At 42.1% G+C, this 19,886-nt stretch overlaps 1 protein-coding gene across 4 annotated transcripts in view; it reads left to right on the top strand.

The window, feature by feature from the left end:
• LOC106573299 (liprin-beta-1) overlaps positions 1 to 3,929 on the top strand; it is a 90,607-nt gene extending 86,678 nt beyond the window's left edge. For all 4 annotated transcript variants that reach the window (XM_014148234.3, XM_014148233.3, XM_014148232.3 and 1 more), the window contains 2 exons: positions 72 to 137; positions 562 to 3,929. In XM_014148234.3, coding sequence (XP_014003709.1) covers positions 72 to 137; positions 562 to 645 — 150 coding nt within the window. In that variant the 3' untranslated portion in view covers positions 646 to 3,929. The remainder of the gene's footprint in view (positions 1 to 71; positions 138 to 561) is intronic.
• The last annotated feature ends 15,957 nt before the right edge of the window (positions 3,930 to 19,886 follow it).

Genomic DNA, 19,886 nt, shown 5'->3' with positions numbered 1-19,886 from the left:
CACACAAACAGGTCTACTAACAGGTGTTCTTAGTAGTGGTGTTGAGTGTCAAACCTCATCTGTTATTGTAGATGGAAGACTCAGAGGGAACTGTGAGGCAGATTGGAGCCTTCTCTGAGGGCATCCAAAACTTGACGGTATGAAGGAAACTATCTTCTTTTTATTCCTGTTTTAACTGTGCTTAAGTATTATGTTGATATGGTTTGTGGATAACAATATGTCACTATATTTGGATAGTCCCATATATAGATGATCAACAGATGGTCATGCGATCAACAAACTATCTGTTGATAAGCAACTTCTTGCTAAGGTTACGGTTAGGTTTAGAATAAAGGTTAGGGTAAGGGTTAAAGTTGAGGGTTAGTGGATAGTTAGTTCAAATGTTGTTGACAGAGTATTGAACATCTACAAAGGACAATCCAAATAGTTGTACCTAACAATATTTTAGGGTATAAGTGGCCTTTCTGACATAAATATAAATATGGGAATATTTCAGTGGGGTTTTTACAGTTCTTCTCTAGTATTAATCCCTATTTTCCTGTATTTCCTGTCGGTTTCCAGAGCATGCTGAAAGATGATGAATTCTTCAAAGAGACCTCGAACTCTCCCAACCCCAGCGTAACAGATGACGATTCCAACGTTTGAGGCCAGCGCTATGGGACTAGCAGACCAGGATTGAAATACTATTTGGAATAATTTAAAATACTTTAGCTGTGCTTGATTGAGCTTGCCTTTTGGGATGGAATGCAATAGGAATAGAAAAGTCCAAAAAGTGGCACTCCAGGCAGGCTAAAGCAAACACTCAAAGTATTTGAACCCAGGTGTGCCACTAGCACACACTGACTCCACCGTACCCTCCAACTCTCCGTACCCCCCTCCAACTCTCCGTACCCCCCAACAAGCACCAGATCTCTTTTTAGTATTTTAGGCATAACTTTTTTTTAAAGAAATTAAAAAGTCCATGTCTGTTGTCATGTGGATTGATACACTTGTTTTTTTAAGGTGCTGCCAAAGCTAAAATACCACCTCTGCATGATTAACAATTCAATTCGCCCCTGCCTACCCAATAGCAGGTCAGTTATCAATTCCCATTAATCCCTACAGATCTGATAGCTCCTGCTCTGCCTTACCTCTGAGCTAGTCTACAGCGAGGGACTGTTCCTCAAGCTCAACAGTAAGGGCCTTACAGTAAAGTGGGCTATCCCCGAAGTAGAGTGCCTACGCTCCCTAACCCTGAACCTTATAAACCCGGTGTCTTCTCAGGATTGTCCGGGCCAGAGTGTCAACCTCAGCACACTGAATGGGTCGCCCTCCTCTGGGTTGGCTTTTAGCCGAGAGACACCCCTTCCTATGACTCCTACCAATGCACTCAGTACCTATAGTTCGGGTCCCAGGTTCCTTTATACCAGCTACTTGGGTTCCCTATGGAATGATTAACCAAGAAAACTAGCTAGAGATCCTCAATTAATCAAGCATATTTCAGAAACCTAGAGTAAAACGACATGCGGTTGTATGACTCTTTTATGACACGGGGTTTTAGAACAACAAAGTGAGTTTATTCAAAATTCCAGAAACAGGCATAAAAAATCCCCAATCAATCACAAATCAATTATAAGCAAAGATTTACTGTAAATTAAATTGATAGACAACCTCCAGCACCCTTAACTAAATCCCTGTTGGGGTGTTCCAATAAAATGTTTTGTCTGTTACAATTTTATGAGAAGCACAGTATTTAATAACAAGAAAAACCTTATACAACTCTCAACTGTTTTTTTTGGCTCCCCCCCACAGGATGATCAGACCCTCAGAAGGCACCTAGAAACTCTAACAGCTACTTTACCACACCTCTATCATTGAGGTAACCTTAAGGAATCCTCCTAGAATTTTACTTCAACTGGGTATGCCTAAAATGTAAATGTAATAAGTAAACAAACAAAAAAATCTAAATATATTGTAGGCTATAAAGCTACAGCAAAAATCTTCTTCCAGCAGTCAACAGGCTATTCTGGCAAGCTTAGAGTGCCCTTCCCTCCAAAAATCATAGCTCTTTTATACCATCCCTTTTTCTTTCTGCTAACTCATTGTGGTTAACACCTACCCCAATGACGCATCCAGTGGTTAACACCTACCCCAATGACGCATCCAGTGGTTAACACCTAATGTGGCCATGGTTCAAAAAGGTGCTTTTTCAGCCCCCTTAACTCCCACTTTTTTCTCACCTAAGTTGGATCTCAATCCGCTTCACCCCTAAACGTTCTAACCTGGAGATTTCCAGATCAAGTTAACATCCTTAAACTAATTTTTAAACTGACATTTTTTTCACATTACCATTCCCCACTTGGCACCATATTAATCCCTCTCCAATTTAACTAATTACTCCCATTACCTCTTAAATATCCAACAAATTAAACATTTAATCATTACATTTCAACATTATAGCCTTCCATTATCAATCTCCAACAGGCCCTGAGGCCTTGTTCCTCTATACTTAACAAACATAGTCTATATGCATCATACCTTAAAGCAAACATCACATTAACTATTTTACTGGATTACTTAAATCACACATTGTTAACCCTCTTACTAAATTATTCTAATCACCCTTTAATCACCTCTGCCACTATACATTTGTCCATGCTTTCAAACTTTAACATATTTAACCTTTAATCATCAATTAATTTATTTTTCTTATTTTTCTTATTTTCCTTAGTCAATGTCAATTCTCTCTCAATATTCATTCTTGTGTGTGTGGGTGTGTGTGTGTGTGTGTGTGTGTGTGTGTGTGTGTGTGGGGGGGGGAAGCAAAACTTCTTGAGTGTGGGCATATGCAAATGTTTCTCTAAAATGTCAGAGAACTGGGCCTTAGCCAACTACTATTGACAGTACAAGTCCATTTTAACTGTCCTATTTGGAGAGGAATTATTTCAGAGCAATATGCCACCATAATTTGCCTACCAGCTGGATACTGGAGACATTTGTAGTCATTGTTTTTATACTAGCCATCTTTCTGTGGAATTTAAGTATTAAAGTGAGCCATATCAATATCTGATAAACCCTTTTTTTTTACATTAAGATGTAATGTAGGGCTTTTGCAAAGTCTAATATGTCATTTTAAGAATATGTTTGGCTTTTTAACAGAGTCACTGTCAGAGGAAGAAAAAAATAAAAATATTTTCTGTGCAGTATTGCCCAAGTTAAATAAATGCCCCAAGACAGCTGCTATGGTTTACACAGAAAACCAGACTATTTCAGCTGCAACATTTTTATTCTTTCAACACATCTCGCCATATCCTAGACACTCCCAGTAATGGTGTTTATTTGAATGCATTTCCACCTATAATATACAGTTCAAAGCATATAATTCCTTTTTAAAGTGTCATTGCATGTTATTGAAGCCTTTCTTGTAGCCAAAATGTTGTACACCTGCTAATGGAATATGGATTTCTTGTTTACTATAATTTGTACTGAGATAAATATTGCCAGATAGCATAGTTATTTTGAGAATACCGTAGCTAGCCTGGGTTCCAGTCTGTTTCTGCTCTCTTGCCAACTCCTTATGGAATTGGATTGGCAAGAGAAAAGAAAGTGACTGGCGTTCAGGCTGTTGTAGCATGTTCAAAGAGTTGAGCGATAAAGCAATGCAAGAATGTCACAAAAGCAATGACACTGTTATGCAACACCCTAACCACATGAGGATAAAGTTTGTACTGTTTACTGGTTGAGTTTTTACCCATTTCTAGGGTCAATGAATTCATTTAAACTGTCTGTCTAATTTCTCAAGTAGGATTGGAAATGTAGAACATAAAGCATATAGGTTTGTTTTGCAATGCAGATTCATTACCATTTAAAAGCCTTTACCTCTCCATGTTTGTACAGACTCTTATTTTTGTTAACACCAAGCAAATAAAGGGATTCTTGACAGTCACAGACCATTTGTACAGTAGTTGCCCAGCTTGAACAACTTTGTTTGCTGTTTCCTACTCTTTGTGCACTTTAAGATGAAGGTTTGACAAGCCACTATTTGCAGAATGATGAACAGATCAAACACATTTCCACAGATATTAAAAGCAAAATAGAGGGTCAGGACAAGAGCATTGCAGTTTCTTTGGTTCTGTTCAGGCAGAAGTAGAGTAGGCTGCTGTGTGTGACATGTTCTTCATGTAAAACTACAACTGAGCCACCTCATTCACAGCTTGCTGCTGTTGATGTAGTCTGGACAATGTATTTTGCATGGCAATCACCTTGATCTTCCATCATGATATATTGGTCCTGAGCTAAACTAGGGATATAACTGCAACTCCATAATGAAGAACAATGACTTGAGAGGTTTCATTGAAGGAGGAAAATAACACTGAACTCATCTAAGGGTCTTGTACATTTTGTAAAGGGATTTAGTATTTTCCATTGTCTCTAATGGGGAAAGTCTTTCAATAGCGCTAGACTAAAAAGTTTGCTCTAGGTTCAAATTGAGATTTGAGGTTTCAGTCGAATAGGTCGAAGATTTCTGCCAACATTGGCCTGGGAAGCTCTCAGGAGCTGACTGAGGAGATGCAGAGGGGTGTCCAGTCTGAGGTCTTCTCCCGGGCATCTCTCCATACAGCCTGCCAGCTGAGGACCTTCCTGGGCTTCCAGGACCAGCTGCAGCCCAGCCTGGACACCCTCAACGACGTCTTCCTGGTCCAGTTCATCTCCACAACTGCATTGTCACCAGCAAGATGACCAAACGGTAGAGCCTGTTGCTGGGGTGGACTGGCTCTGCACCTTCCTGGGGCCCGACGGGTGGATCCTAGTACAGTTCCCAGTGCAGACCTGATGGATATCAGGCCTCCAGAGGCTTGGTTGTAGGCTGAGTGGTGGGAAGCAGCGCAAGGGAGAGGGCAGCTGCCGATGCGCTGTTCTGGAACAAGAGCGTCTTGGAGGAGTTTTGTGGCCTGGTGGATACGGACTGTTTGGGGATGGTGCTGGTGTTCGGCTTCCCCGGGAGTCCCATGGACGTTGGGGGTGATGCTGACGACATGGGGACCTCAAAGACTGGCTCTGGATGGAGAAAGGTTGCTCAAGGGCTTCTTTGTAAACACAACCTCTTCCCTGTCTGTCAGAGAGATGATCGAATGCCGCATGAAAACGAGATATGGGGAATATTTGTATATTTGATTTATGCAGGGGCTGTATGATCGTGCCTCATTTGACCCATGCTAACATGTACAGTAAGTAACTATAGGTATACAGTGGTTCCTCCTTTAAAAGTTGTGAGCTTAAACCGCGGGACTTGGAGGTACCCAGCATTACAGTGCCATCCGTTTTGTCACCAAAGCCCCATATACTACCCACCACTGCGACCTGTATGCTCTCGTTGGCTGGTCCTCGCTACATATTCATTGCCAAACCCACTGGCTCCAGGTCATCTACAAGTCTTTGCTAGGTAAAGCTCTGCCTTCTCTTAGCTCACTGGTCACCATAGGAACACCCACCCGTAGCACGCGCTCCAGCAGGTATATTTCACTGGTCATCCCCAAAGCCAACACCTACTTTGGCCATCTTTCCTTCCAGTTCTCTGCTGCCAATGACTGGAACAAATTGCAAAAATCACTGAAGTTGGAGACATATCTCCCTCACTAACTTTAAGCATCAGCTGTCAGAGCAGCTTACTGATCGCTGCAGCTGTACACAGCCCATCTGTAAATAGCCCATCCTACCAACTACCTACCTCAACCCATATTTGTTTTTGTTTTTCTGCTCTTTTGCACACCAGTATTTCTACTTGCACATCATCATCTGCACATATATCACTCCAGTGTAAATTGTAATTACTTCGCCACTATGGCGTATTTATTGCCTTACCTCCTTAATTCATTTGCACACACTGTATACAGATATTTATTTTGTGTTATTGACTGTAGGTTTGTTTATGTGTAACTCTGTGTAGTTGTTTTTGTTGCACTGCTTTGCTTTATCTTTGCCAGGTCGCAGTTGTAAATAAGAACCTGTTCTCAACTGGCCTACCTGGTTAAATAAAGGTGAAATAAAAATCAATTTAAAAAAATTGCTCCAGACCACAACAAGGGGGAGTTAGAGCACTCATTATGCATTTGGGTCCTAAGGTTTTTTATGACCAATCATATTGAGTGGTTCCAATGACAAATTTGACACGAGCCTGGTGACTTTCTTCAGCGAAGATGGCTGACAAAACATTACGGGGAAGCAAATGTAAGTAATTATAACGTCATAACGAGTCAAGCAAAAAATGTACAATTGCGAGGAATATGTTGGTTAATGTAGAGACAAACGATGGTGCATATTTTTTTGTCATTAAGTTCATTTCAGAAAATCGCTATTTAGCAAGTTAGTTGACTAGCTAACATTAGCCAGCTAGTTAGCTGGTGTAATGACATGAGTATGACATTGTAATTTGTGTTTAATATTTTAGGGACTCTCGAGAAAACCAACAAACCAGGCTGTCTTGGGAAACAGTGGATGTAAAGAATCTAGCTTGCTAAAGCATTTACTGAAAATTGAATGTACAATTGAGTAAGCTTGCCTTGCCGTGCAATGCAGCTGAAGTAACAGCTAACTATTTAACGTACGCTAACCCCATTCCGTACAAATGTGCTCTACCGCGACATTCAAACGATGCTGCAAAGAAAACTAATGGGACTATAGGGACTGTGTTGACATCAAAATCTGGGGTGTGAACTACGTTTCTATTGAAGCGTTGATTGACATGTTAATAACTCTATAGTATTGGTACGTTACATCGTGACATGTTTTGGCGTAACGAACAGCACACATAAAGCAACTAATCCTGTCTTACAGCCTCTCTCCACCAGGTGTAGCACTTCTCTCACTGTTTAAAAACAATAAAGGGACAGGGTAAGGGGGGATACCTTGTCATTTTTTGTGTCATCACTGCAAGCTATCATGACTCTTAAAAGCTGCTGTTTACTTCTGAAGATCACTTTAGCACCGCCCTAAAAACCCGATTCAAATTCGACACAAATCTTCAAATAGGTATGTAATGACACATTATATAAACTCTTATTAGTGTTTAATTTACATTTCAGAGGCAGTAAGTGATAAGTTGGACAGATCGAGTGAAAAAAGCCGTTTCCCCACACGACATCTCTCCTTCTCACTATCACGCAATAGGTTTAGCTTCCCCACCCGCCAATTTTAAAGAGACCAGACGGAGCTCATTGCCTTCTCGAATCATGCAGATATGGGCATCATGAAGGTCTCGTCATTGATTTTGTTGGAAAGGGGAGAAATTGTGCTTTAGATTGGTATTGATATTACAGTTGATCTGGAAGTATTACGTTTTTTGGGTGCTAAAATAAGGTCAATTGTACCGACCAACGCGATGTACAAAAGTGCGTGAGTTTACGTTACTTGCTTATTGTGTAGTGGAAAAACCCTGAAACGTTAGGTTCTGAACTAATATTCATACCAATCTATGAACCTCAGCTATTATAGTTGTTGTATCAACTTCAAGTCTGAATGGTATTAATGACGTCTATGGATTGAGTAGAATATAGTAACTTTATTGTGCCAAGGATGCAAGTCCTATATACATGTACTGTAGTTATTACCACACAAGATCCCCACATTGAAGCCTGTACATTGCATATATTCACTGATCATGTACTCTTCCTTGGCAAATAAAGGTGCGGTTCAGGTATGAATCTCTGTGTAATTCTTTTTCAGTCATATCCAAAACCAGGTGTATCAAACTCCATTCTTTGAATGATGCTGTGTCTGCATGTATGTATTACAATTATGCACTTCAACAGTGTTTACCACTCCTGCTCCTGGGACATTAATGATTACACATTGTAACTACGCAATAGACTAGAAACATGATTTAAGTAAAGGCTGATTTGTAATTCATATATACAGAAAAAAACCTATGCATATCTAACTCCCTTCATCTGCATTAATCTAAGGACACAGGATAGTATTTCAATGAGATACTTAATTTCAACCAGTGGAGAATGTGAAACGCTTTATTGAAATAAGTTCATTATCCAGGTGTTATGAATACATAATACATGCATTATGATAATTGTAATATTATAAATACAAGTTCAATCTGTACTTCAATGCACATATGGTGTGCGTTATAAAACGAGGAAGAAAGACGAGGTGAGGAGAGAGGTCTAGAAGACAAGGGAAAGCGGTAAGAACAGAGGCAGACAGCATATGATTAATGAATTACAGTGCTACCCTAATATTCTCTCACTTCATCACAATTACAGTGTCTCTAGCGGTGTCTTCTAACCAGCCTTGGGACCCCAGTTGGCCCGAAGGTTATCTTAAGAGCAGGTGAGGTGGCGATGACGGGACTGGCTTCCTCTCTCACATCAAAACATACCTGTAGACGAGAGGCAGATGGATAGAGAGAGAGCATGATTAAGCCTTGTTTTTTTATTCTAACACGGTCAGTCATCATAATCATCAGGAGGTGAAATGCAAAACTGACCTTGGATCATTAACTCTGGGACATCTACATCTGTATTTCAATGTAAAGCATCTCTTTAATAATACTTCCTGTTGACCCGACCAAGTGACCTCTCACCTGCAGTGAGGGAAAAAAGTATTTGATCCCCTGCTGATTTTGTACGTTTGCCCACTGACAAAGAAATTATCAGTCTATCATTTTAATGGTAGGTTTATTTGAACAGTGAGAGACAGAATAACAACAACAAAAAATCCTGAAAAACGCATGTCAAAAATGTTATAAATTGATTTGCATTTTAATGAGGGAAATAAGTATTTGATCCCCTCTCAATCAGAAAGATTTCTGGCTCCCAGGTGTCTTTTATACAGGTAATGAGCTGAGATTAGGAGCACACTCTTAAAGGGAGTGCTCCTAATCTCAGATTGTTACCTGTATAAAAGACACCTGTCCACAGAAGCAATCATGCTCTACCAACTGATGCTCTACCATGCTCTACCAAATGAGCCACAGGGGAGCATGGTGTTCCTGAGATCCAATCTTCGGGGATCTCAGACGATACGAAAGAGAGGTTGAACAGGCTAGTAATAGGGGTTGCAACAATTTCGGTGGATAATTTTATTAAGAGAGGGTCCAGATTGTCTAGCCCAGCTTATTTGTAGGGGTCCAAATTTTGCCGCTCTTTCAGAACATCAGCTGTCTAGATTTGGGTGAAGGAGAAGTGTGTGGGGGGGGCTAGGGCAAGTTACTGCAGGGGGTGCAGAGCTGTAGGGGTAGCCAGATGGAAAGCATGCCAAGCCGTTGAAAAATGCTTCTTGAAAATATTGATTATCGTAGATTTATCGGTGGTGACAGTGTTTTCTAGCCTCAGTGCAGTGGGCAGCTGGGAGAAGGGGATATTATTCTCCATGGACTTTACAGTGTCCCAAAACCTTTTGGAATTAGTGGTACAGGATGCAAATTTCTGTTTGAAAAAGCTAGCCTTAGCTTTCCTAACTGACTGTGTATATTGGTTCGTGGCTTCCCTGAAAGCTGCATATCGCAGGGGCTATTCGATGCTAATGCAGAACGCCACAGGATGTTTTTGTGCTGGACAAGGGCAGTCAAGTCTGGGGTAAACCAAGGGCTATATCTGTTCTTAGTTCGACATTTTTTGAATCGGCTATGCTTATTTAAGATGGTGAGGAGAGCAATTTTAAAGAGCAACCAAGCATCCTCTACTGACAGGATACGGTCATAATCCTTCCAGGATACCCAGCCCAGGTCGATTAGAAAGGCCTGCTTGCTGAAGTGGTTTAGGGAGCGTTTGACAGTGATGAGGGGTGGTCATTTGACCGCGGACCCATTACGGACACAAGCAATGAGGCAGTGATCACTGAGATCCTGGTTGAAGGATCAGAGGTGTATTTAGAGGGCAGTTGGTCAGGATGATATCTAAGAGGGTGCCCATGGTTATGGATTTGGGGTTGTACCTGGTAGGTTCCTTGATAATTTGTGAGATTGAGGGCATCCGGCTTAGATTGTAGGACGGTGTGTTAAGCATATCCCCGTTTAGGTCACCTAACAGTACGAACTCTGAAGATAGATGGGGGGCAATAAATTGTGTCCAGGGCACAGCTGGGGCCCGAGGGGGGTCTATAACAAGCGGCAACGGTGAGAGACTTGTTTTATGGAAAGGTGGATTTTTAAAAGTAGAAGCTTGAATTTTGGGCACAGACCTGGAAAGTATGACAGAACTCTGCAGGCTATCTCTGCAGTAGATTGCAACTCCACCCCCTTTGGCAGTTCTATCTTGTCGGAAAATGTTGTAGTTGGGGATGGAAATGTCAGGATTTTTGGTGGCCTTCCTAAGCCAGGATTCAGACAAGGCTAGGACATCAGGGTTAGCGGAGTGTGCTAAAGCAGTGAATAAAACAAACTTAGGGAGGAGGCTTCTAATGTTAACATGCAAAACAAGGCTTTTACGGTTACAGAAGTCAACAAATGAGAGCGCCTGGGGAATGGGAGTGGTGCTGGGGGCTGCAGGGCCTGGGTTAACCTCTACATCACCAGAGGAACAGATGATGAGTAGGATAAGGGTACAGCTATAAGAACTGGTCATCTTGTGCGTTCGGAACAGAGAGTAAAAGTAGCAGATTTCTGGGCGTGGAAGAATAGATTCAAGGCATAATGTACAGACAAGGGTATGGTAGGATGTGAGTACAGTGGAGGTATGCCTAGGCATTGAGTGACGATGAGAGAGGTTTTGTCTCCAGAGGCACCATTTAAGCCAGGTGCGGTCACCGCATGTGTGGGGGTGGAACATAAGGGCTAGCTAAGGCATATTGAGCAGGGCTGGAGGCTCTACAGTGAAATAAGACAATAATCACTAACCAAAACAGCAGTAGTCAAGGCATATTGACATTAGGGAGAGGCATGTGTAGCCCAGTGATCATAGGGTCCAGTGAGTAACAATAGGTGAGTCAGGGAGCCGATTCAGTAGTCACCCCTATGCTAGGCGAGCTGGAGACATGGCGATTCAGACAGCTAGCGGGCCGGGAATAGCAGAAGGGCCTTCGGCGACGTCGCAACGGAAGAGCCTGTTGTAACCACCTCGGACGGTTACGTCGGCAGATCAGTCGAGATGGATCAACAGGGCTCCGTGTCCGCAGTAAATGGTCCAGGCCAATTTGCAAAAGAGGTATTGTAGCCCAAGAATTAGCTGGTGGACCTCTTTGGCTAGCCGGGAGATGGGCCTAGCTCGAAGCTAGCTCAAGGCTAACTGGTGCTTGCTTCGGGACAGAGACGTTAGCCAGGAGTAGCCCCTCAGATTGCAGCTAGCTAGCTGCGATGATCCGGTGAAAAGGTTCAGAGCTTGCGGTAGGAATCCGGAGATGTGGTAGAGAAAAAGCAGTGCGATATGCTCTGAGTTGATATCGCGCTATGCAGACTGGCCGGTATTGACCGAGCTGAGGCTGGCTGGTGTCCTGGTTAACGGTGAAGACCGCTAGCAGTGGCTAACTGACTACTAGCTAGTAGCTTGTTAGCTGGTTAGGTTCTGATGGGGGTTCCGGTTCTAAAGTATAAAAATAGCAGACCCATACCACATTGGGTGAGGCGGGTTGCAGGAGAGTATATTCAGTCTGTAGATGGAAAGTGAGATTAAAATATATATACAAAAAATAACGAGAAAAATGATATTTACCCGGGACAAGACAAAACACACGTCCGACTGCTACAACATCTTGGATTGGAAAGATCACTGACATCAACCTTTTTTTCTCAGAGTTCCCAGTTGTCTTGAAAGTACCAGAAATCCAGAGAATGCCAGACTTTGATGACAAAATTTGATGACAAGATTTGCCCACGAAGGACCGCCGCGCCACCTTCCTGTTCAAGTGAGCACAGCACAACAAGGTGAGTCCAAAAATGTATTGTATGCTGCTGCATAAATTATGTAACATGCCAGGGAGATATGTATACTGTAGCTAAGAAAGTAATACTAAGTGTATGTTGTGTAGTAAGCTGTTAGTACCTCATGTTCATCATAATAATTTGGTCTATTTTCACCTCTTTATTTTGCCTACTGTTCTGACATGTAGTCTATAACCTGTTTTTGAGAAATGTAATCATCGAATATTGTAAGAGCTTTCATTGTCTGCTTATATGCCCCCTTTATTTATCTTACCGTTCTGACTTGGTGTACAGGGAGAACACTGTCAGAACGGCCCATGTTCTGAATTCTGTCGCTGTATATTTTCAAACGAGCTGAACAAATAGATATATTGACTACGTCCATCGTAGCTCGCTCATTAATGTCTTAATCGAAATTACAGATTGCCTCTAATCCGCTTGGGGTCCCCTTATGCCATAGTTTGTACATCTCAATTGTCAGTAGAAACCACATTTGTTTAAGCAAGTCAGCGATATCAGCTATGTTTTTTAAAGGCAGAAAATGAGGCTGAATTAACTGTTTCGCTGCCAGACAAGGCTCTGCTGATAGCCAGGTGTAGCAGTGGTAAGGATTCACTCCATGGTGCTGAAAAGAAAGCTCTGCTGCTGGGACAGCTTTATGTAGGCCCTAACAGTTTGTTGTCACCGTTATAGTGCAATTAATGTATTGTTTAGTGATGTGTTGTGTAGTGGCTTTGCTGGCATGCAACCCACTTTCTATTTTTTTTGACCCACCAAGATTTACATGCTAAAATTGCCACTGCATATCAAAGTAGTGTAGTGGAGGTATACGCTGTATCAATTAAAAAGGCTGATGGAACAGATCAGAAAGTTCAGCTTAAACTTTTGATAAACGATAATTTCTTCACATTTTAGGCGCGGCAATGTGCACACGGCGGTAGTCCTACATGAGAATGTCCCAAATTGCAATTTGCGCAAACACCGTTCTAAAATGTGCACTGCAAATGCCAGTAGTTTCATAGACAGCGATGGAAATATAAGTTAGAAATGTAGAACTCATATGTAAATACATTTAGTGATCACTGCTCCTCCGCGCTCCTGAAGCACTACACCGCTGCTTGCACAGTACAGCTTGGCCTGACTGTGAAAGATAAATATGGGATTTTTCATTTTAGTTCATTCCGAGTGTATGTAACTGTTTCTTATAGAATTTTCCACACAGGGCGCCTTTCCTGCCGTTTGGGACATTTTGGGCAATATTAGAGTATACCCACTTCTCCAGGCTCCACACCACTGGGTTTGGTATTTCATATATTTTCTATGTAGCTAGCCTGTATGTTTGTTCAGTGTTTTTAGCTTTTTGTGACACAGCAACAATCACATTATGTATCTTCATTCTAAATCACACTCAAAGTGACGTAAAGATTATTCCAAAATAAACACCATCTTGAGGAGTTGTAGTTTTTGAGTCAGAGGAATTAACTCATCTAATGCATATATGGTACATACAGATCTGTGTGACCAGGTTAGTAGTATTGGGAAGGATTGGGAATCACTGGGTTTACTGATAGCCTACCTGGAGTTTGACTCTGGAGCCTGGTTACAAATTATATCCCGCAGAGATTGCAGCCTCAAGCTGCAGTTGGATTGAAAATGTTTCTGTTATACTTAATGTATACGAAGACTCCTGGACATCAACCATGCAAAATGACTGTCACACCAAGAACAATAGATATACGGCCACCATCGTCACATCTGCACTAGCCATCAGATTCATACCCAATATCTGCACCTTCACCTGTAATATCCTAGGAGGCCAGCAGATGACAGTGCATTCTAACAGCCAAGCCTCTGTCATAAGTGAACCCTCAAGTTCAGTTTTCACAGTTCCACACAGTTTACATACCAGTCCAATGAGCAGTATCCAGTAAGTAGCCTATGACAGGTAGCTGCTAGAAGCCCTGATTGTTGAGTGGTTGAGTTATTCATGTGGTCAAATCTTTGAAGATTTTCCAGAGTGGACCATATTGAAAATTGAGATGAGCATAAACAGGTGACTAATGACCATCGTGCTTAATCTTACACTTTGAACCTCCATTTATTCTACCGTCCATTCTCATTTGGTTTGAGTGTTGCCTACAAGCATTACTTGTTTGTTAAAAACAATAGCTTTACTTTTGTGAGGATTTATCAAATACCAACAAGCCAGTTACTGCTCTTTCTGTCCTATAGCTACAGAGAGCAAGAAAATCCGTGCCATTTATTCATTCTGCTGGCAGTACTTCATTAGAAAGTAACTGGACAAGAGTCAGAGGTGGTAGTCATTTGTGTTGACTTAGAAAGCACACTACTAGGCAACGCGGCCTGTTGCCTCTTCAGAAGTGTTCAAGTGGTCTCCATGGTGACTGACCTGCCTGTCAATTTCGATCCTTGCCATAGAGGGGCAGCATTGATTGACAGGATGGCCGGGGGGAGAAGTGAAGTTTGGCAGCAACCAGAGGGTTAATGATTTTAAGTAAAACTTTTTACTGCCTGTCTTTTGGCCTCTGATTGTGTCTTTTGGTTTATTAGCGTGCAGAGTATTTGTTAAAACGCACCAGGATTCTGCGATGCTCTCTCTCAACAACTTCTCACGGTGTCTCTTTAGTAAAACACCATGTTCAGCTACAGCTTTGATATTGCATAATTAGTGTTGCACTTTTTTTCTCCACACAAGGCAAACTTTTCTTGTGAAGTAGCGGGTATAGGCTATTGTGGGATTCTGGCTGGTTCTAAATGAGATGTTATTTTTTGTTGGTGGGGGGGTGAGCAGAGCGCTGAGGCACCGCCCAGTTTTGGGGGACAGCTCTAATTAGATTACTGTAACCACCATACGAGGGGCCACCTCACCCCTGGTGGTCCCTGCACCCCACCCCGTCACTGAGGCAAGACCAGGGCACTGGGGAGCGGATTGGGACTGGGGGGACTGAGCTTTAGGCTGGGGAGAGGTGGGAGAGCTGCCCCAACTCAAAGGCCATGTCGAGGGCTCTCAAATCCTCTCTAAACCTTTTGTCATTTATACAGGGATTTATTAGTCATTAAAGAACAATCATGGGATCAGAGCAGCATCAAGTAGCATAATTACATATAAGAGTTTTATTATGGAAAAAATCACATCCTCCCGGGCCATTCAATGTAGCCTAACCCATTTAGCTAGAGATAGTATCAAGGCATTCATATATTTTACAAACAGTTTTTTCCCCAAAACATTTTTCTATGTTTGGGTCTATATTCAGAGGTGTTATGGATGGTTATGTCCCATGAATATGGTGAATTGGAATTCACCTGCTGCACTTGTGCTGCCAGTCAGGCCCAGGCTAAACAAATTATAATCAATTTGTCAACACAAACAGCTGACCGATTATTCCCACTCTCTCTCTCATCGCTTGGGTCAACTCTGTGTATTTCCCCCAGTGTCTAGTTACCGCTTCTTTCGGGCTGCTCATTCCATTACTGACAGGCGGTTGCTAGCCTCCTCACCATGGTTTCCTCCAACCCCGGCGACCATGTTGGTTTTTCCCCTCCCCTTTGGAGTTAAGCCCCCGTGTTCAGGCTAGTTAAGTCTCTCTTTAGCACAAGACAACTTTCTCCCCCCTCACTCACAATAGAGCGGACCTCTGGAGCATGTATCAGCTGGACATTACCATTCAACCTCCCACTGTAGCTGTTGTTTTCTGATCTAGGTTAGCATTTATTAGACTAACCTGTGCTAAAGTTGAAGGTGAAATTGACCACAATTATATTTACGTTCATTTTCGTTTTAGTTTGATAATATTTCTCTGAGATTCATACTTACCTAGGCCTCAAGGCCCTTAATATTCATACTTAACCTATCCTTAACTAGGCCTTTCTTAGCTATTGAATGGATAGGCTACCCATTCTTCAAAGTTAAGAAAGACCTAGTTAAGGATTTTCATGTATTAAGCTCATATAATCACATTATCTCTACAAATTCTCCAACCAATTTTCATGAAGTCTAAACTAAGTCCCCATTTATCCTGGTCCTCCTCTGGAGCAGTGTCATGTGGTTTAATAAGATCAGCCATCAGGTATGTTGACATGAATGTGTTGAGGTGAGTTATGGTTGTAATTAACCCACTTTTCTGTTCACAAGGCGGGCTATATGTGTGGGAGAAGACCAATGAAGCATTCAGCCTACTGCTTAATTTATTGTCCCCAATCATTCCACCCTAATGAAACCTGCCCTCCCCCTTCATCATGGCTCTCTGGAATGCCCCTTTGCACAAAAAAGGGCAAACAACATCAGCACACACACTCTCGTTGCTGTTTCTTGCTTCTGCTGTTCCTTTACTTGAAGATGACTGTAATACCATGGCTTATGCCAGGGGACTGGGTGCTGGGACTGAGTCTACTAGCCTGTAACCCTGCACCATCTGTGTGGGACCTTAATAACCAGTGCAGTGATTTATTGGTCCAACACAGCAGTGCATTTCTGTGGGGGACCACAGACAAAGCCAGTGACCCGCCCTCCCCCCTCACGACCCCCTGTGGTTTTTAATAGTACTGCAGGAACATATATTAAAGCAGTTGTGATGTGGAGGCTTCAGCCTTTCAGGACAAGATGCCACTGGTCTGGTGGTTAAAAAGATTAAACACCCTGAAAATGAGCTTGGGGTGTTTTCTTGGCCAACATTTTTTTCCCTAATAGTCAACTTGCTGTAAGTGTCCTTCCAAGTAGGCCTATTTCTTCAAGAACACCAGCCGTAAATTGGCTACAAGATTTTCTACCATGTTAATGCTACCCTCTATAGATGCACTTGCAGCAGAGCTTTCATCTCCCCCTTCCCTCAGTCAGTAGCCTAAATGTTTTTATGGCCTTGTTGTGTATTGCAGCATTGTCATGTGAACTGCTTTCATTAAGCCCCCCCATGTCACCTCCTGAGGCCGATAAGGAGCCCTAGTGAAAAGCGGGGTCTTATCTCCTCCTCATGCTCTGATGCTGGCCCTGCTTTATGGGTATTAGCTCTTTTGTCTCCTCTCTCTCTCTCCCCCGATCACTCTCACTCATTGCCCATCGAAGTTTGAAGGCCCAGAAAAGCTTTGCAAAAGACACCCACCCTCCTTCCCTCCCTCCAATCCGCTGTCTTCCTCCTTCTTCTTTGAATCCTGCCTCCGTATCATTTATCTCCGCACCCCCCCTCCTTTGCACCTCCATTTGAGGGGGCTTTTGAAGGGGCATCCTCCTTTCTCTTCCAGCTGAGTTTGTTGACACACAGTCAATCTAGGGTTCTCTTTCACCCCTGTCCACCACCCCTCTTTTTACCCTCGCCTTCACCACCCTACCCCTCCTCTGCCTCTGAACAGTAAAGCTGCCACAGCTGTGGACTGTATTAGCATAGCTGCTGAAGAGGAGGGGGGGATGCTAAATATATCACAGCCATTACCTTTTGTTTGAGCGGTGACAGTTTTAAAACATTTCAGCTTTTCACAGGGCCAAGGGAGCGAGCACAAAGGAGCGCCACTATGATTTTATTGTAACTGCTTTTTAAATACGGGTCGGAAAGCTAGCGAGAGAGCAGGAGGGGGTTCAGAGTGTTAGAGCCAAAAACAAGCGAGTAGGTCATTTGTTAAAGAAAATGGATTTAATGGATTAAGAACAAATTCGCATAAAAAAATAAGTGACTGAACAACAAACAAGTCTGGTTGCCTTTACCCCCCCCACCCCCCAAATCTTGGGAGAAAAAAAACAAATTAGGTTGGAATCATTAACTTGTTTTTCAACCACTCCACACAATTCTTGATAACAAACTATAGTTTTGGCAAGTCGGTTAGGACATCTACTTTGTGCATGACACAAGTAATTTTTCCAACAATTGTTTACAAACAGATTATTTCACTTAATCACAATTCCAGTGGGTCAGAAGTTTACATACACTAAGTTGACTGTGCCTTTAAACAGCTTGAAAAATTCCAGAAAATTATGTCATGGCTTTTGAAGCTTCTGGCTAATTGACAACATTTGAGTCAGTTGGAGGTGTACCTGTGGATGTATTTTAAGGCCTACCTTCAAACTCAGTGCCTCTTTGCTTGACATCATGGGAAAATAAAAAGAAATCAGCCAAGACCTCAGAAAAAAATTGTAGACCTCCACAAGTCTGGTTCATCCTTGGGAGCAATTTCCAAATGCCTGAAGGTACCACGTTCATCTGTACAAACAATAGTACGCAAGTATAAACACCATGGGACAACGCAGCCGTCATACCGCTCAGGAAGGAGACGCGTTCTGTCACCTAGAGATGAACGTACTTTGGTGCGAAAAGTGCAAATCAATCCCAGAACAACAGCAAAGGACCTTGTGAAGATTCTGGAGGAAACAGGTACAAAAGTATCTATATCCACAGTAAAACGAGTCCTATATCGACATAACTTGAAAGGCCGCTCAGCAAGGAAGAAGCTACTGCTCAAAAACCGCCATAAAAAAGCCAGACTACGGTTTTCAACTGCACATGGGGAGAAAGATTGTACTTTTTGGAGAAATCTCCTCTGGTCTGATGAAACAAAAATAGAACTGTTTGGCCATAATGACCATCGTTATGTTTGGAGAAAAAAGGGGGAGGCTTGCAAGCCGAAGAACACCATCCCAACCGTGAAGGACGGGGCTGGCAGCATCATGTTGTGGGGGTGCTTTGCTGCAGGAGGGACTGGTGCACTTGACAAAATAGATGGCATCATGAGGATGGAAAATTATGTGGATATATTGAAGCAATATCTCAAGACATCAGTCAGGAAGTTAAAGCTTGGTCGCAAATGGCTCTTCCAAATGGACATTGACACCAAGCGTATTTACAAAATTGTTGCAAAATGGCTTAAGGAGAACAAAGTCAAGGTATTGGAGTGGCCATCACAAAGCCCTGACCTCATTCCTACAGAAAATTTGTGAAAAGAACTGAAAAAGCGTGTGCGAGCAAGGAGGCCTACACACCTGACTCAGTTACACCAGCTCTGTCAGGAGGAATGGGCCAAAATTCACCCAATTTATTGTGGGAAGCTTATGGAAGGCTACCCGAAACGTTTGACCCAAGTTAAACAATTTAAAGGCAATGCTACCAAATACTAATTGAGCGTATGTAAACTTCTGACCCACTGGGAATGTGATGAAATAAATAAATCACTCTACTATTATTCTGACATTTCACATTCTTAAAATCAAGTGGTGATCCTAACTGACTTAAGATAGGGAATTTTTACTCAGATGAAATGTCAGGAATTGTGAAAAACTGAGTTTAAATGTGTATGTAAACTTCTGACTTCAACTGTGTGTGTGTATATATATATATACACACACAGTTGAAGTCAGAATATATATATATATTTATTTATTTTTTCGGCGGGGGGGGGGGGGGGGGGGGGTGGGGTGTATAAGACTATAAAAACACCAGGAAATCAGTTCCAAGTGATTGTTTGGTTATCTGTTCCCAACAGTGGAGGCTCAGAGGAGGAAGGGAAGGACAGTGAATGTCATTTAAAAAAATCTAAAAATAAATACTTTTTTTTAGATAAAACTATACTAAATATATTCACATCACCAAATAATTGATTAAAACACTGTTTTGCAATGAAGGTCTACAGTAGCACTCAATAGCACTCTGGCTTCACCACTCTACAGAGCGGTTGCAGACATTTTATTTATATGGGATACTAAACACAAATTGCACCACACAGTGCCTTCGGAAAGTATTCAGACTCCTAGATTTGTTCCACCTTTTGTTACCTTACAGCCTTATTCTAAAATATATATTTTTTAAGACAGCAATCTACACACAATACCCCATAATGACAAAGTGAAACCAGGTTTTTAGAAACTTTTGCAAATGTATTAAAAATAAAAAACAGTTACCTTATTTACCTAAGTATTCAGACCCTTTGCAATGAGACCCATAATTGAGCTCAGGTGCATCCTGTTTCCATTGATCATCCTGCAGATGTTTCTACAACTTCCACCTGTGGTAAATTAAATTGATTGGACATGGTTTGGAAAGGC

Source organism: Salmo salar, chromosome 16 (assembly GCF_965601325.2).
Source record: "Salmo salar chromosome 16, fSalSal1, whole genome shotgun sequence".
NCBI classification, from domain to species: domain Eukaryota; kingdom Metazoa; phylum Chordata; class Actinopteri; order Salmoniformes; family Salmonidae; genus Salmo; species Salmo salar.
This window is presented reverse-complemented; position numbering and strand designations above follow the sequence as displayed.